The sequence below is a fragment of the Mauremys reevesii genome, linkage group 16 (genome assembly GCF_016161935.1).
Source record: "Mauremys reevesii isolate NIE-2019 linkage group 16, ASM1616193v1, whole genome shotgun sequence".
NCBI lineage: Eukaryota > Metazoa > Chordata > Testudines > Geoemydidae > Mauremys > Mauremys reevesii.
This window is the reverse complement of record NC_052638.1, coordinates 12,059,946-12,076,001: the sequence shown is the minus strand read 5'-3', so window position 1 is coordinate 12,076,001 and position 16,056 is coordinate 12,059,946. Positions and strand designations below refer to the sequence as shown.

The window sequence follows — 16,056 nt, the reverse complement described above, 5'->3', positions numbered from 1 at the left end:
TAAATTTTGCTGTAACTAGCCATTTCTTTAAAAACTTGGCTTCTACTCCTTAATTGAGCTAAAAGATTCAAAATGCTGAAATGTAAGCCTTCTGCAGTGAGTAGCTCTACTGGGGACATCAACTTCTATACAAAGCGACAAAGTCATCTTTGTATAAATCAAAATCTGACTGTAGGCCTCAGCTGATGAGTATACACACCTGCTTTCATCTTAACTCGGAATGGTAGATCTGTGCAGTAGAGTGTTTATTTTGTAAAGAAGAAAGTCGTTGGGAAATCCATCTCGAATATATAAACGGTGCCATAGGACATTAGCTTTTCCTAACATTAATAGTCTAATACAATACTATCACAAGAACCATGCTAAGTGGTTAGAGGGACTCTGTTTAATTAGTTAAGTTACTTTAGTTTGCCGTCATCACAGCTGTTTTATTTTTTGTTTTTTTTTAACATTATACTTACTTTCCTAAGCTATTGGACAGACTATTTTGGGGTAACTATTCTGGTAGCTGGTGCCTATATTGCAGTAGCCCTTTCCCTTCCTGCCTGGGATAAGGGGATTTATGTAAAACTCATCACTGTCTCAGGGTTGTTATGGCCTTCTCATATCAGACATTCCCACTGCTGCGGCCTCCACCTTCTAGATTTTAATGGTAAAGTGCTAATAGGGCAGAATTAATTGTCAGTGCACCCAAAAATGGTACTTGAAATCGAGGAAGAAGCAAATACAGTTTTGTGGCTATTTCCCTTGCACTAGTAACTAATAGGACAGTAGTGACTGTACTGACAGCAAAGCAACTTTTAGAGACAAGGTGGGTGATCTTTTATTGGACCAACTGTTGGTGAGACAACCTTTTGAGCTTATACAGCTCTTCAGACGTGTGTAAACACAAACTTTTCTCTCAAACAGAAGTTGGTCCCATAAAAGATATTACCTCACCCACCTTGTCTCTAATATCCTGGGACTGACATGGACACAACACTGCATACAAACCTACTTCTGCCAATATCAAACTGAAATACAGGTTTTTGTGGTGTACAACTCATGAAGATTAGCCACAAACATCAACTTGCATTCTCTGCTAGAGCTCTAGTGAAGTTACACTAAAGCAATGTCAGGGACTGAATCGGAGACAAAAAATAGAGTTCAATAAATCAAAGCAATTACAACTTGTGTGAGTGAGATTAATGTCTTTAAAATAAGAACTCTGAGTTATTTATTGAATTCTATTATTTATCCCCTGATTCAGTCCCTGGCATTCTACAATCAAGAGTAGTTAGGCAGCTAGTGGGGTAGCAACAGGTGCAGCATGCATGTCAGTGGTCTAGCAATGTTTACTAAGCCAAAGATATAGCATCAGCTATGATTTTTGGGAGAGCTGGCTTGAGGATTAGCACTATCGTCACTTTTTAGGCCGTGAAAGTTTGAGAAATCATCCTCTAACCTCAGTTTGTGGAATTTGGAGATCAGCATGGTTTTGGCCATTATCTAAAACTAGGAAAAGGACTTATTGCCATTGTATATGAGACTTCTGAAAATGCAACTGTAGTCTAAGATTAAATACTAATGTCTCAACTCTCATCTTACAAGTCTGCCTCAAAAAACTCATTTTCCTTTCCTATCTTTGAACACTACCTGCTGCTAATTCACTCCTACTCTTCTTTCCCCCTCCCCCCCATCATCCTTCCATAGCATTACTACTTTTTTTTCCCCTTGTATTTAAAAGTACAGGAGAGCCTATGCAGTGGCTAAGAGGACACTGATTAATTTAAATTTAAAATCACTTAATGAAAATCATGGCATTTTAGAATTTCTAGCTTATAGCACTGACTGTGAGGAGCACTTAATTCCCATCACTAGAAAGGACTTCAGCATACTGGAATTTGAGACTGTATTTTTTCATTTAAAGTTCAAGCCTATCCTAAGCCTTCACAGAAACTATGCACAAAGTTCTTAATAAAACCACAGTGTGTTAGACCTTGAACTACCTATTATAATCCTTTAAACAAATCTCAAACTTTAAATATATGGAATTTCCCATAATAGTACATTGGGTTGTAATAAGCCACAGCAAGATTTAAAGTGTTAAATGCCACTTTTCATTAAATGTCAGGAAAACAAGGAAAAGGTTTGAGGTTTAAATAAACTCCTGGACTAGACTCTGCTTCAATTTACTAGGAATAAGATGGTAAATTAAATGTACTGCTTTCTAAACCTAGCAAAAGCCTGCAAGTTTACATAAAAAAATAGTCACAATTGAGACAAGGTAGAAGTTATGGCACACTTAAAATAAGTGCCAGAGAACTAAATACCTCTGATGTTGTTTTAAAATATAGTTAGAGATTTTAGACTCCAAAAGAGAGAGCCTTTCAATTCAGCATGCTGTGGGTTTGATGGGATTTATTTTAAACCTCACTCTTCAGCTACAGAGAAATAAATTAGCATGGAATAGAAAATAATTAAGATTGCAAGGTTACAGTTTACCTAGTTTAAAAAAAAACCCTGATGTTTTAAATAAGTTGAGATATAGATACTAAAAGTTTTTTTAACAAGATTGCAAAACAGGGTCATCCCACTGTGCCACGAAGAAGGCAGAATATAAGACCCATTTTTGCAGCTGTATTTCATCTTAATTTAGCTATAGTTGTGACAAAATTGGTTTTATAGTATTTGACTCTCAAGCACAGGCAAATAAGCTGACATGTATTTATATTGCACCACAGGACTATAGTTTGCTATCCCGCTAATCATCTCCAATTTTGAACCTCTAAAAACAAGTGATACCCAGGTGTTTCAGCTCTCAACTTAAGTGTTATATTTACAATATTGTTGAACATTGGTATGTAAAGTGTCTAGGAGCAGACCCAGCAAGAATATATGATTAGAACCCCAGTATCTTGAAGGTGATTTGATCTTTACTTCAGTAGTACAATTATTTCTAGCATTTATTACTAACCGTTGAGGTGAACTAATAGCACATCAGATCAAGGAAGTATTTCCCCTTTTCCCCACAATGTTTCTCAGTTGAATTCTATGTATAAATAGATTTCTTCTGTGCCAGTCACTATTATACATCTAAATTTTCAAACTGAGATGACAGCCATGGTATTACATATTAGTTCTACTATAAAGTCTTTATAATATGTAAAAGTACTGCCTCTGGTGAACAGTATTGAAAATCAAACTAAAATGTCTGGTCTCTTTGCTGTAATTTAAGAAACTATTAAATAGGGAAGCTTAAGTTTTTGCCTCTTAAGTATTTTACTTTTTGGGGTTCTATTTGAACCATTTAGAAACAAATCAATCACCACAAAACCGGTAACAATCCATATGTAAATATTAACATTTTAATCAAGTCTAAGTTTTTCTGTGAAAAGGCAATTTGGAGCATGTGAAAGGTGCAGAACAAAACAGGTTTAGAGATTGGAATTCTCTCTCTGCAGACCCCACCACTTTTCATTGAAATGATAGTTTCTAGAGGAGAAAGGGTAGGGCAATCGTTATATGCCGATTCAATCTGCTGCAACTGCCAATGACGAATGTTTGTTATGGATGCCTGTCTGGGATAAGGGGCAGATTCCCAAGCAAGTCACTTCACATAGGCCACTGAGTGGCTTTTGGTCACTTCTGACTTGGAGTAGTTTTGAACTGTACTTAGGGTGACCAGACGTCTCGCTATGTACTTGTTTGTCCCGTGTTCCGCCCGATGTTCAGTTGGGATGCAAATTGTCCTGATATTTTGCCCTCTGGCGCACAGGTGGAGGGGGCTTGTGCCCCAAACTCAGCCCTGGCTCCGCCTCTTCCCCAAGCATGGGAGGCAGAGGTGAGCTGGTGTGGTGGAGGGGGGGGCAGGGCAGGGAGCTGCAGGTGGGTGCTCAGCCCCCACCCATTTTTCCTATGCTCCGGCATCCTTTTTTTTTTTTTCCTCTGCCAGTGTCCTGATATTTCATGTCTCTCATCTGGTCACCCTAATTGTACTTAAAATGATTCATTATTCTGCTACCTAGTTCTCCAAAGTACGTTTAATTTGATCACTCAAGTTCTACTATTCTAGAATCTGTTTCCCCTCTTACTACTTAAATCCCATTTCTATGAGATTTTCCATTGGCCTCAAACTATAATGAATAGTTCAGACATTGTTTCTATGTCTGAAGTGACTGGCTAATGATTACCCATAATAATGTGAATTGACACTACTTCAACTACAGACCATGACAGGGAGTATGATGCACCCAAGCATCCCTCTTCAGTAATAGCTGGTACATCTGTTCCTGGCTCCAATGGTTCTTCAGTTGCCCCATATTCCCTGTTGATCCTCTTCTATTCCTGTTAGTAACCTTTGCTTGGTTCTCTGCTGTTTTTGGAACTGCTTTAAATATTTAGTTAGATTTAGTCTCTAATTTCTTATCTTCACTGTCCATCTCTGTCAAAACACTGTAACAAAGCACCTGGGTGGCTTCAGTGATAGCACCTGCATAGGAAATTGAAGATAAACCAGGTGAATATCCAAGTATCATCATCATAAAAGCAGCAAATTATTTAAACAGAACTTTAAGCCAACTGGACTACATATAGATCAGTGAAAGTTAGTCTTGAAGTGTGTTCAGTTCTGGTTTTTTTTTTTTTAAATATATACAAAGGATACACTTGCAACACAAGGTAAGGTTCCATTGTTGGTCTAGTCTGATTTTTTTTTTTTTAAACAAACCAACAATATGTTTAAAAGATGCCCTAATGGTGACAGTTTTTTCTCCCAGGCACCCAGTAGGGTATACAATACACTGAAATTTGTTTTCCCTGTTAAAAGAGACAGATAAGGCTTACAAAGTAAAAGCTTCAAAGAGTGTGGGAGGGGGAAGGGCTTCTGTATACATTTAAGAAACTGATACGGGTTGATAATTGATCCATGCACTGACTGATAAAGCCATGTAACCTATTTCATTTAACAGTGGATTTATGAACAACCACTGTGGGAACTTTCACTGAACTGTAAAAAACAAAGCAGTAGGCAGCAAGAGAAGATTGAATTGTCCAGTTAAGGATTACTCAACAAAGAGATATGACAGGCAAAGCTCCAGAGAAGATTTCTCCTCACCCCCAGCTTTGAATAGCATAAACATTACATGTTTCCAAGCAGCTGATCAAGCTCCAACTAACGTGAAGCAAGACAACATGTTTGCTTGAGTCCAGAAAGATAGTGATTTTAGAATTACAGCCAGCCTTCCTTTTGGATTTATATTTTTCAATGTGTTTGGTAAGATACAAATATAATGAGAGATTGACAGAAGCTATAAAATATACACTAAAAAATGTCAAATACAGAAAAATAATGAATTTTTTTCCAATCACTGCCATTCAGCTCATATGTGATCACTCACACAAATTTAAAATTTATTGCAAGTGTCTTTATTCAAGTCTAGCAAACAGAGAAATCTCCCAATCTACATGCGCTTACCTAAGATGTTGTTGATAAATGGAGGCCGCCTGGAAATGGGCAAGTAGACTCCAATAAAATAGACTGGAATTCCAGATATAGCAATGCCAATTCCGATCAATGAATTAATGGTGTCACTATATAGAGGCACCACCACCAGAAATACTGAGCATATACAGAAAGCTATTGGGAAAAATAGGCTCAACTGTAGAAAAGGAGAAAAAGAGATTAGGACATTCTTGGAATGCTTTCGTATATCAACAGTTACATGCATTCTGATGGGAATGCAATTTTCTCTAATTGCAACTTTTAATACATAACATTTTTCCAAATCAAGTTTTTAATTTCCATACACACAACAGCACAGGGTGGACTTGTATTTGGCTAGTTAGAAACATGTTATGTGGACACAAGGACAACACTCTGTACAGCAGAACCACAGAACAGAAGCTGAGTCACATGTGCAATAGTTAAGATAACTATGCAATGTTGAAAGTAGCTTTTCACTGCAGCAGAGTGGCTTTTAGACAAATCCACTGCACTGAGACATTGCCCTTCAGGAGTCAAGAATGGCATGGTTAGTTTAACGAAGTGCATCAAACTTACCAGAGAAAGGTGCTAAAGGAATTACGAATTCAGACATACCACAACAGCTCCAAAGATTGCCTTGGTAGCAAAGGTGCTACCAGCATGATTAATTTGCCCTCCCTAACTTTCACACAATAGTGCTGGGACTAAGGAAGAGGGGAAGAGAGAGCGAGAGCTATAATCCAGAGAGCAAGAGTAGCTCCTGTTTTCAATCACATGAACCATTTTTCAGATGGCAGAAAGATGGACTAGTGACTGAACTGAAAAAATGAAGAGGAATATCAGTCAGTCATTTTCACCTAGTAGTTAAACCAGTCTGCTAGAGCAGGAATATTTACTGAGCACTCAACAGCAACACATGGCATTTTACAAAAATTAAGACATGGTTTGTGCCCTGATAGTTCACAATCTAACACTTCAGACATAACGCATATGGGTTCAAATTTCAGACAGTGCTGTAGGATGTACTGGGGTAGGGGAAAGATCTTAAAAATAAACTAATTCTGCTTACATTAATTCATTAATTTGTACCTTGAGAGGCCTGGGTCGATCTGGTTCCTTCCAGCGGAGGTATAATTGCCCAGCTATTGATAGTCCCACAAAAAACCAGTAACTGAAACTGAAGTAGTTAATAAGCTGGAAGACATCTTCTACAGTCAGATAAATGAGGGCCATAGTACACTGTTGGGAAAGAACATGAGTACCATGAAGAACTATAAGTGACATATACGTTTTTCAAGTTTTTGGTTTTTTTTGCTTAATGTAATCTTTCATGTCTGAGACTAATTAACTGTTACTTCATACAAGTGAAAGATCATTTAATGTAATATACAATACAGACCTTTATGTCCATGAACTCCAACCCAAGTAAAAAAAAATCCATTTTGGATCTATTTCATATCCCAAACACTTCCATACAGCTTAAAAGCAGCAGCAGCAACTTACATTGAAGAGTAGTGCTGGTACAGGTGTGAACCTCCCTATATGGATCATGGACAATAGATCAGGGAGATGACCTTCCCGGGATCCTACAAAAAATAGCCTGTAAAGGACACAAGAAGTAAATCTTGAGCCAAGGAAAGAAAGACAGCTGTGTAAAAATATGTTATGAGAACAACCTCAAAGAAACCTGCATGTGTATTCAACTATTCTTGTACTCTATGTAGGTCTGCATAAGTAAATCTCTACACATTTAAAATAAAACCGCGCTAAAGGTAAACTTCTGTGATTACTGAAGTAGGTTTTCATTGTTATGAGGCAGAAACCATCCATAATTACAGCTGTATAATGTTAGTTAAACGTTTTGGTACAATTTTAAGAATTGACATCAAGTTAGTAATTTTCATGACGTAACAATGAGACATGATTTATGATCAGATCCTGAAGGAAGTGACTGTACATAAGAATTTCTATAAATAATTCTAACAATGTTCTAATTTTATCTATTGTATAATTTCAAAATAACATCTCTTTCCAGTAGGGGGAGGTTAAATATGCATGTTAATGGACAAACAAGATTTTATAAGAATTATAAAAACTCTTTTGAAGCTTGTACTGGTCATGTCTGTAGTCAATTAATAGGAGAAAATTTCCACGACATCGCTGAAGCTTTAAAAAGACTGTCATACCAATTAAAACTTTTAAAGCTTCACACACAAGGTCATATATTTAATACATTTTTAAGCTTTAAACATAGTATTTAAACAGGAAAACAAGAAAATTAAGTTATTAACTCCACAAGAAAACTGGAGAATAATCCAATTCTTGACCAACAGCATGAAACAATGTGGTTGATTTACCTAGTACATTTATTATACCTTACAGTGTATTGTTCATATTGCTATGCAGTCACATTTTGCGAGTGGAAGGTAGGGAAAACGGGACAGACTAGTGATTTGGAATATACAAACTAAAGTCTATTGAGGACAGTTATTTTATTGTGATATTCTTTAATGGCACGGACATTAAAAGTGTTCATTGATTTTATGTGTGATAAACTAAGTCGGCCAAGAGTGCTTATGAACATCTTAAAACAGAACCAAAATGTGTATTACCTAGATGATGCTAAAATTGATGCATTAAGTCCACCAAAACATGAAATAGCTACAGCAACAGGAACTGTCCAACTGAAAATTCCGAACACCTGGTCAGCAAATGTCTAATGAATGAAGACAAGGGAAAAAAATAATTTTTGCAATGGCAGGACATAAATGGAACAGTAAAATTAAACCTGTTTTAATAAGATTTGTGTGGGGAAAAAAACAGCATTTAACACATACATTAGTAATCTTCCACAGAGCTGTATAAATTGGCAGCCATTCCTTTCACCTATTTTAGTTATAGAGAGTCAACACAAAATGAAGCTCAAGTCAGGCAATTTAGTTTGAGTTTACTGGTCAGTGAACCCAAGAAGTCTTTTCTTTAAGCAATCCACAAATAATTATGCTCATAAATACAAAACAGATTTCTAAGTTGCTTTGGTTTCTCTGGCTCACCCACATAATATGCTGTGTGATACACCTTAATTATAAGAAGTAAATATAACAGAGTCGCTTCCAGAGCGAGAATTACATACGGCTCCAAGGGGAAAAACACAATCTGAGATCCAAATAAGGAGATGGTATTTCAGAAGGCAAAGCACAACTGAGGGAACTTCTCCCCAAAACCCTCCATCACATGAGCATTTCTATAAAGTTATTGTTCTCGGAGCCAGTCTATAATCCTTATTTTTCTTTTCCCTTCTACTCCCTCCTCCTGTCCCCAACCAGCACATTCTGTCCCCTAGGCAGCCCTTCCCCTTCTTTGAACCACAGGGGCTTTGGTCCTACAACACTGTAGCTGCACAGCAGCTGGTGTTCTGTTAGCCAGCATCAGCTTCCTCACTGCTGATGCTGCCAGACCACTTACATGCCATTGCAGTGATCGCCAATAACAGTGACTCTAGAGCAAGGTGGCCAGGGGCACAGGATTTCTTAGTAGGTGAATGAGCAGAAGCCTCCAGATGCCAATGCTCTGGAAACTATCATGCAAATGTTTAAAAGCTGAATTTGCTAGAGAGTACGTTGGATAACGTTCTGTTCAGCATAATCGATTTCCCCCAGGTGAAGGAAATAGGATAGAATCTCTTAGAATATCAGGTCTCAGAATATTTAAAAAGTGGTTTAATATATAATGAAAGACAATTGCTTAGATACAGTAGTTTCTCTCCCACCACCTGGGCCCTGTACCTTTAACTTTTCTCTTTTGGGGTGTGTGCTAGGGGATGGAAGGGGAGCTATGCCCCACCCTTTCCCCCTCTTCCCCGCCCCCCCCCCAAAAAAAATTCCCTTATCCTCCCAGAGTTGTGTTCAGTTGGGGGGAAGAAAGCTTCCTTATTTGCAATGAAGGCTATCAATTAGGGCTGTTGATTAATTGCAGTTAACTGATGCGATTAACTAAAAAAAACCTAATCACAATTAAAAAAATTAATCGCAGTTTTAATCGCACTGTTAAACAATAGAATACCAATTGAAATTTATTATATTTTGGATGTTTTTCTACATTTTCATATATATTGTATTGTGTTGTAATTGAAATTGAAGTGTATATTATTTTTTTTACAAATATTTGCACTGTAAAAATTATAAAGAAAAGAAATATTTTTCAATTCACCTCATAAAAGTACTGTAGTGCAATCTCTTTGTCGTGAAAGTGCAACTTACAAATGTAGCTTTTTTTTTGTTACATAACTGCCCTCAAAAACAAAACAATGTAAAACTTCAGAGCCTACAAGTCCACTCAGTCCTACTTCTTGTTCAGCCAATCGCTAAGACAAACAAGTTTGTTTACATTTACAGGATATAATACTACCTTCTTATTTACAATGTCACCAGAAAGTGAGAACAGGCATTTACATGGCACTTTTTTAGCCGGCATTGCAAGATATTTATATGCCAGTTATGAATGTTTAGCTTATGTTTCTTCATGCTTTAGCCACCATTCCAGAGGACATGCTTCCATGCTGATGACGCCCGTTAAAAAAAATGTGTGTTAATTAAATTTGTGACTGAACTTCCTGGGGGAGAATTGTACGTCCCCTGCTGTTTTACCCACATTCTGCCATCTATTTCACGTTATGGCAGTCTCGGATTATGACCCAGCACATTTTGTTCATTTTAAGAACACTTTCACTGCAGATTTCACACATAAGAATCTGAAGTGCCTTCCAAAATCTGAGAGGGATAAGGAGCATTGGTCCGCACTGCTTTGGACTGTTATCAAGCAGAACGCATGGACACATATCCTCTGGAATGGTAGTTGAAGCATGAAGGGACATATGAATCTTTAGCACATCTGGCACATAAATATCTTGTGACACTGGCTACAACAGTGCCATGAGAACGCCTGTTCTCACTTTCAGGTGACACTGTAAACAAGAAACAGGCAGCATTATCTCCTGCAAATGTAAACAAACGTGTTTGTCTGAGTGGTTGGCTGAAGAAGAAGTAGGACTGAGTGGACTTGTAGGCTCTAAAAGGTTTACACTTTTTGTTTTTGAGTGCAGTTTTTTTGTACATAAATCTACATTTGTAAATTCAACTTTCATGATAAAGATTGCACTACAGTACTTCTATTAGGAGACTGAAACATGCCATTTCTTTTGGTTTTTTACAGTGTAAATACTTGTAATAAAAAAATAAAGTGAGCACTGTATACTTTGTAGTCTGTGTTGTAATTGAAATCAATATATTTGAAAATGTAGATAACATCCAAAAATATTTAAATAAATGGTATTCTATTATTGTTTAACAGTGCAATTAATCACACTAAATTTTTTTAATCGCTTGACAGTCCTACTATCAATTATTTCTTTATTGAATTTTATCAAATGGCATGTTACTTCTATTATACCATTTTCTGGAGCAAACTAGTAGTGATGGCAGCGGCTGCTTAGTGTCTTTCATTAAATCAATCAATTGCTGCACTAAATCATTCTACATCATTTACAGGCTACAAATGCACACTTCTTTTTATATCTATAAAGGAAGAAACAGCTAGTTAGTATCCAAGTGACAATCGCAGCACACAACTAGTTGCAGGAGATATCAAGCTTCTTTGTTGTACATACAGTAGGTATTTTATATTTCTGTATTTACATAGTACATATGTAGGTGTACATGGTCATCTAAACATTTCCAGTAATTCCTCCCCAAATCATTTCTTAGCTTTCTTCTTCTTCAGCCTCAAGAGCAAGATACCAAATGGCAAGAGCTGCAAAAATTAGTCCCTGATTCCTGCGTGTTTTCCGTCTTTTCAGTCATAAATATTCATTTTCAGGCCAACAGTGAACCACCAGCTGTTAGTATTTTGACCCTCACAATACACCCTTTTCAGATGGCTTTTCACTCATGAAACTATGGACTAAGCGGGTGACTCAAAATGGGTAAATATTCAACACTGCACTTTGTTCATAGTGTACAAAGACATCTGGAGTTAAAGGTGGCCTGAAATATTTCTAATTGGCTTCTCCTCAACCACCACCTAAAGCAGCACAGAATGCTTCATTTCCTATCTTCCTCAGATAGCTCTAGATGCAAGTTATATCACATCATGGCCAAGGTATGTGCTGTTTAAAGAAATATCATGAGGCCCAAGTTGGACAAAATCTGAACTAGAGAGTTTCAGGTTTATTTTTCTTGTGAAAAGGAAAGAAAAAAAAACCCTAAAGTTTTCATGTGACTTAAATCCTTCAGCTACCAAAACCAGATCATTTTATAAACACAAAACAAAGCTTGCCTATCCTTGAGTACCCTGTCCAAACTTCTAGACAGCAAAGTGCTTTCTCCAGCATTTAAGTAGTCCAGCTAGTTTAAGGATCTGAACTTAATTCTGCTTACCAGGGCTTTGGAGCGGAGCCCGGAGCTGGAGCGTGGAGCAGAACCAGAGCAGTGGAGCTGCAGGTTTTTGCTGGAGCTGGATCAGAGCCAGAGCACAGCTCCAAAGCCCTGCGCTTACTGCATGTGATGACCTGCAGTATAAACCAGAATGTACTCTATTTCTATGCAACTCTCAGCAAATTTAATTGAGCATCAGCACAGAGGAATGAATTTCTTGATGTGATGTGCCAGTGCAAAAATGTATTCATGCTTACAGAAATATGCACCAACAGGTTAAAAGCTACTCAGGGCTTGACTACATGGCGATGTAATACGTTCTGTGGGAGCGTGATTTCTAAAATGCACTAAAATGCTGGACTTGAATTGGTCCATTCAGATTTTGCTGATAGTAGTACTACATTAAAAACACACTGAGGGACCTTTAGTGTATAACAGAAAGGTCTTAATGCACAGCAACTTAGCGTGCTTTAAAAATCACACCACCTTACAGCACGTTATCCCACTGTGTAGACAAGCCCTTAGTCAACTGTGTAGGTAAACTTAAAGTTGCCTTTCCTTCTTAAGTTTCCAGAAAAACTGTACACAGTGGCATAATTCCCTCATTATTAAGCAACCACAGAGGAAAAGGTGAATGCAAAAAAAGAAGACATTTGCTTCTTTAAATGGTCAGATTAAATATAAACTATTGCCCCGAGGCTTTAAAGAAAAAAATTTAACTTGACCCCTCTTGCTCCTTCATATTACCCCACTTGTTAAAAAGTTCACCAAGATTATTCTTTGTAAAAAGAGCCCTCGGTTCAAAATACAGAAATCCAGGCTTTATTCTGTACTGTTTGTGTCTATAACTGCTTTGATTTTTAATGGGGCCCTTTTTTGCATTTTCATCATTTTGTTTTTACCTTTTCCAAAAAAATCCTAATTAAGGTTTTCTTTGTCACCAAATGATGGCTAACATCAACAGATTTAATCCACCAGAAGGGGCAAATTGTAAAGTCAGGACAAAAGCCAATCAATAAAACTTGTAGGAAATGTGTAAGAAAACTTAGATAATGTATTAAGGTGCACTTCAGAGTTCTCGCACTGCTTCTATGAGGGTGGAGAGAGAGAGACAGAGGATTCTGGCCTCAAAAAGGGAAAAAACAGCCTTCCAAATGTGAGCAATGAAAACTGACCATTGCAAGGACTCAACATATAGACTTTGTATTGCCCAGCCTCTGGCTCCCCCCTGTCAACATGGTTCTCTCTGTGTGGGAAGTATAAGTGCAAAGCTGAAGCTAATGTTGCTGAAGGCAACATTAATAGGACTGCAGCTATCTGCTGTCTCAGATTGGGGCTTTTTGCAAAGAGTGGTTTGTCCTCTTGCTGTCATCCAAAGACCCTAAGGCACAGAGCTGTCTGCAGAGGTCACTCTTGCATAGGAACATGCAACATTGGCTTTATATCTCCCCACCTACTTCATTTGGAATATTCTGCCCCAAATTATTTGCTCCTATCCTTCTTTGCCTCACAGAATGAGCATACAGTGTGTAGACAAGAAATCCTCCATACCGAAACAGATCATGGTCCTGTAAAAAAGCAGTAGCATACAGGATGTCCACAAAGACTATTCCCTTCAAAAGAAGAGAACTGCCTTTCTATAAAGCCGGAAGAATGATACCATATGCAAAGAAAGCAAAGCTATTTTGGAATTTACATAATCCAGCCTCGCAGAAGCTGTCATGAAAGTCTGCAAACTCAGGAGAGTAAGTCTACTTATCTGTCCTTTACAATGATTAATCAAAATAATTGTAAAATTTTCCTTATCCAATAGACTACCCATTGCTTGTCCATCAAAAAATCCTTGAGGAAAGGAGAATTATGCAAAGCTGATTATAGTCCATTAGATCATAAAAATGAGTGGGAGGAAACAGAAGAGGGTAAATAAAGGAACTGAATAGTGCAAAAATCTGACTGCAAAAACTGGAGGCTATCAAGTATAACAATAGCTTATACCATAGAAATATTCTCCAGCCTGGATTGCCCAATTCAAATCGACTGATGATTCCAGTGGGTATCTTTCTTGGTCTGCAAACATCCTACACATGGAGTATTGTAAACTTATAGGTGCCTCTTTTGTATCATCAGATCCGTATGCCTACTGGAATTAAGGCAAAGGCAGTTCAGAGAAATGAGGTCTCCCAAGGAAGAATGTAATGGCTGATGATCGAATAATGAAGGAATTTTGAAAGATTCTTCACAACAAATAAGCTGTGTCAAGAGATGAAAATTCTTACAGACAACTGTTGCAATAGAAGAATAAGAAATCTGGTCTCCAAAGTTGAGCAATCCAAAGACCAAATGAAATTAAGAGACTCCAAAATTTAAATCTGATGAAGGACATGATAAAAAACCTACACACCACTGCACAACTAACTGTGGAACTCTCTTCCACAAGATGTCACGGAGGCAAAAAGCTTCCTAGGAGATTAGAGAGACATGATGGATGAGGTGATATTTTTTATTGGATCAACTTCTGCTAGAGAGAGACAAGCTTTCAAGCTTACAAAGAGCTCTTCAGTTCTTGGAAAACTTACTCAGAGTGTCACAACTAAATACAAGATGGAACAGATTGTTTAGCATAAGTAGTTAACACATATTTCAAGGGACCATTCAAGATGAAGTGGCCTGTTAATATAGGTGATTTTTGATATTTATATGGATGATTAACGGCTAGAGTTATATTAGCTAGAGTTATAGAGATAGATGACAAATTTATAAACTATGTAAATTCATCAGGGAGAGATAGCTCAGTGGTTTGAGCATTGGCCTGCTAAACCCAGGGTTGAGAGGTCAATCCTTGAGGGGGCCACTTAGGGATCTGGGGCAAAGTCAGTATTTGGTCCTGCTAGTGAAGGCAGGGGGCTGGACTTGATGACCCTTCAAGGTCCCTTCCAGTTCTAGGAGATTGGTATATCTCCCATTATATCATATTTTATTTTTTTTATACATTAGGATGTAAGTTAACCAACTGCAGTTAGGAAGAAATCCCCTTTCCCTTCCACCCAATAGGTAGGTTGTCTGACCATTATGGATTTTCCATCTTCTACTGAAGCATCTAGTACTGGCCAGTATAGGAGACAGGATACTGAATTAGGTGGACCATTGGTTCTATCTGGTAAGTCAAATTCTATTCTTGTAAGAAGGAATTAACAATGTTTCATACAGCTGAACAGACAGAAATCACATTTAACGTGTGACAGGTTTTACATACTCAAGTCTGGAAAAAGCTCAGGCAAAGGTAATATAGTATCACTGTGCCAGAAAGTGTATCTTAAAAGATGAGATAAAACAGATTCAACATATACTAGATAAGGTTTTGAGGCTCATAAAATGAAACAGTACAATGAATAATCTGGCTCATAAAACCAGGCAGCCAATTATTTTCTGTAAAACCTCACTTTCTCAGTCTCAGAAAGAAGTAAAGAGTAATCTGGTGAAGATGCTACTCTTCAATATATTATCCCCCTAAGAAACACTTTATAGCACTGTATTCAAGGGTGGGAAAAGTTATGATGTTCTTATAGAAGGGCGAAACTGAGAGGTCTGGTGTTCACTTTAAGTGGGAGGGAACCGTTGTGTTATAATTTAAGAACTCTTAAGAAGTTCAGTTTGCTCTGCTAAGCATATCTTCCACAAGATATTTCAGCCAAATTAAGTTCAAGTTTCTCAGTCACCTGAACTTTCTGGTTAACTTTTTATTTCCAGTGGTGCAAATTCAACAGACAAAGCATAGATGAAGAGCACCTATCAAATGTGTTTTCTGATTCCATAGTTGTAGTGGATAAGTCTGCCTGGTTTCTTTGTTACTTCCAAGACAAAATGCACTTTTTAGTTCATAAATTCATATTTATAAAATCATCTTTCACTTCCACAGGAAGACTCAATTTCTTACAACTTTTGTCGTAAATTATTCTGTAAACCAACTGATATCATCTTCAAGGTTGTGCTATATTTTCCTTTGACAAATGATAAAAGGATCCCTACACAGTTACTCATGGCAGTAAAATTTTATGGAGGTGCAAAAACCGGCCACATGAAAAAAACATATTTGTAGGGAAAGAATGGAGCATTTGAAGGAATATGCAGAGGGTGACAGAAGGGCCTACCTGGAGACAGCTA

At 37.5% G+C, this 16,056-nt stretch overlaps 1 protein-coding gene across 7 annotated transcripts in view; it reads right to left on the bottom strand.

The window, feature by feature from the left end:
* Window positions 1-3,325: 3,325 nt before the first annotated feature.
* SLC7A6 (solute carrier family 7 member 6) overlaps window positions 3,326-16,056 on the bottom strand; it is a 45,505-nt gene continuing 32,774 nt past the window's right edge. For all 7 annotated transcript variants that reach the window (XM_039503800.1, XM_039503803.1, XM_039503798.1 and 4 more), the window contains 5 exons: window positions 8,077-8,180; window positions 6,968-7,064; window positions 6,554-6,703; window positions 5,456-5,639; window positions 3,326-4,471 (listed from right to left, as the gene is read on the bottom strand). In XM_039503800.1, the coding sequence (XP_039359734.1) occupies window positions 4,380-4,471; window positions 5,456-5,639; window positions 6,554-6,703; window positions 6,968-7,064; window positions 8,077-8,180 (627 nt within the window). In that variant the 3' untranslated portion in view covers window positions 3,326-4,379. The remainder of the gene's footprint in view (window positions 4,472-5,455; window positions 5,640-6,553; window positions 6,704-6,967; window positions 7,065-8,076; window positions 8,181-16,056) is intronic.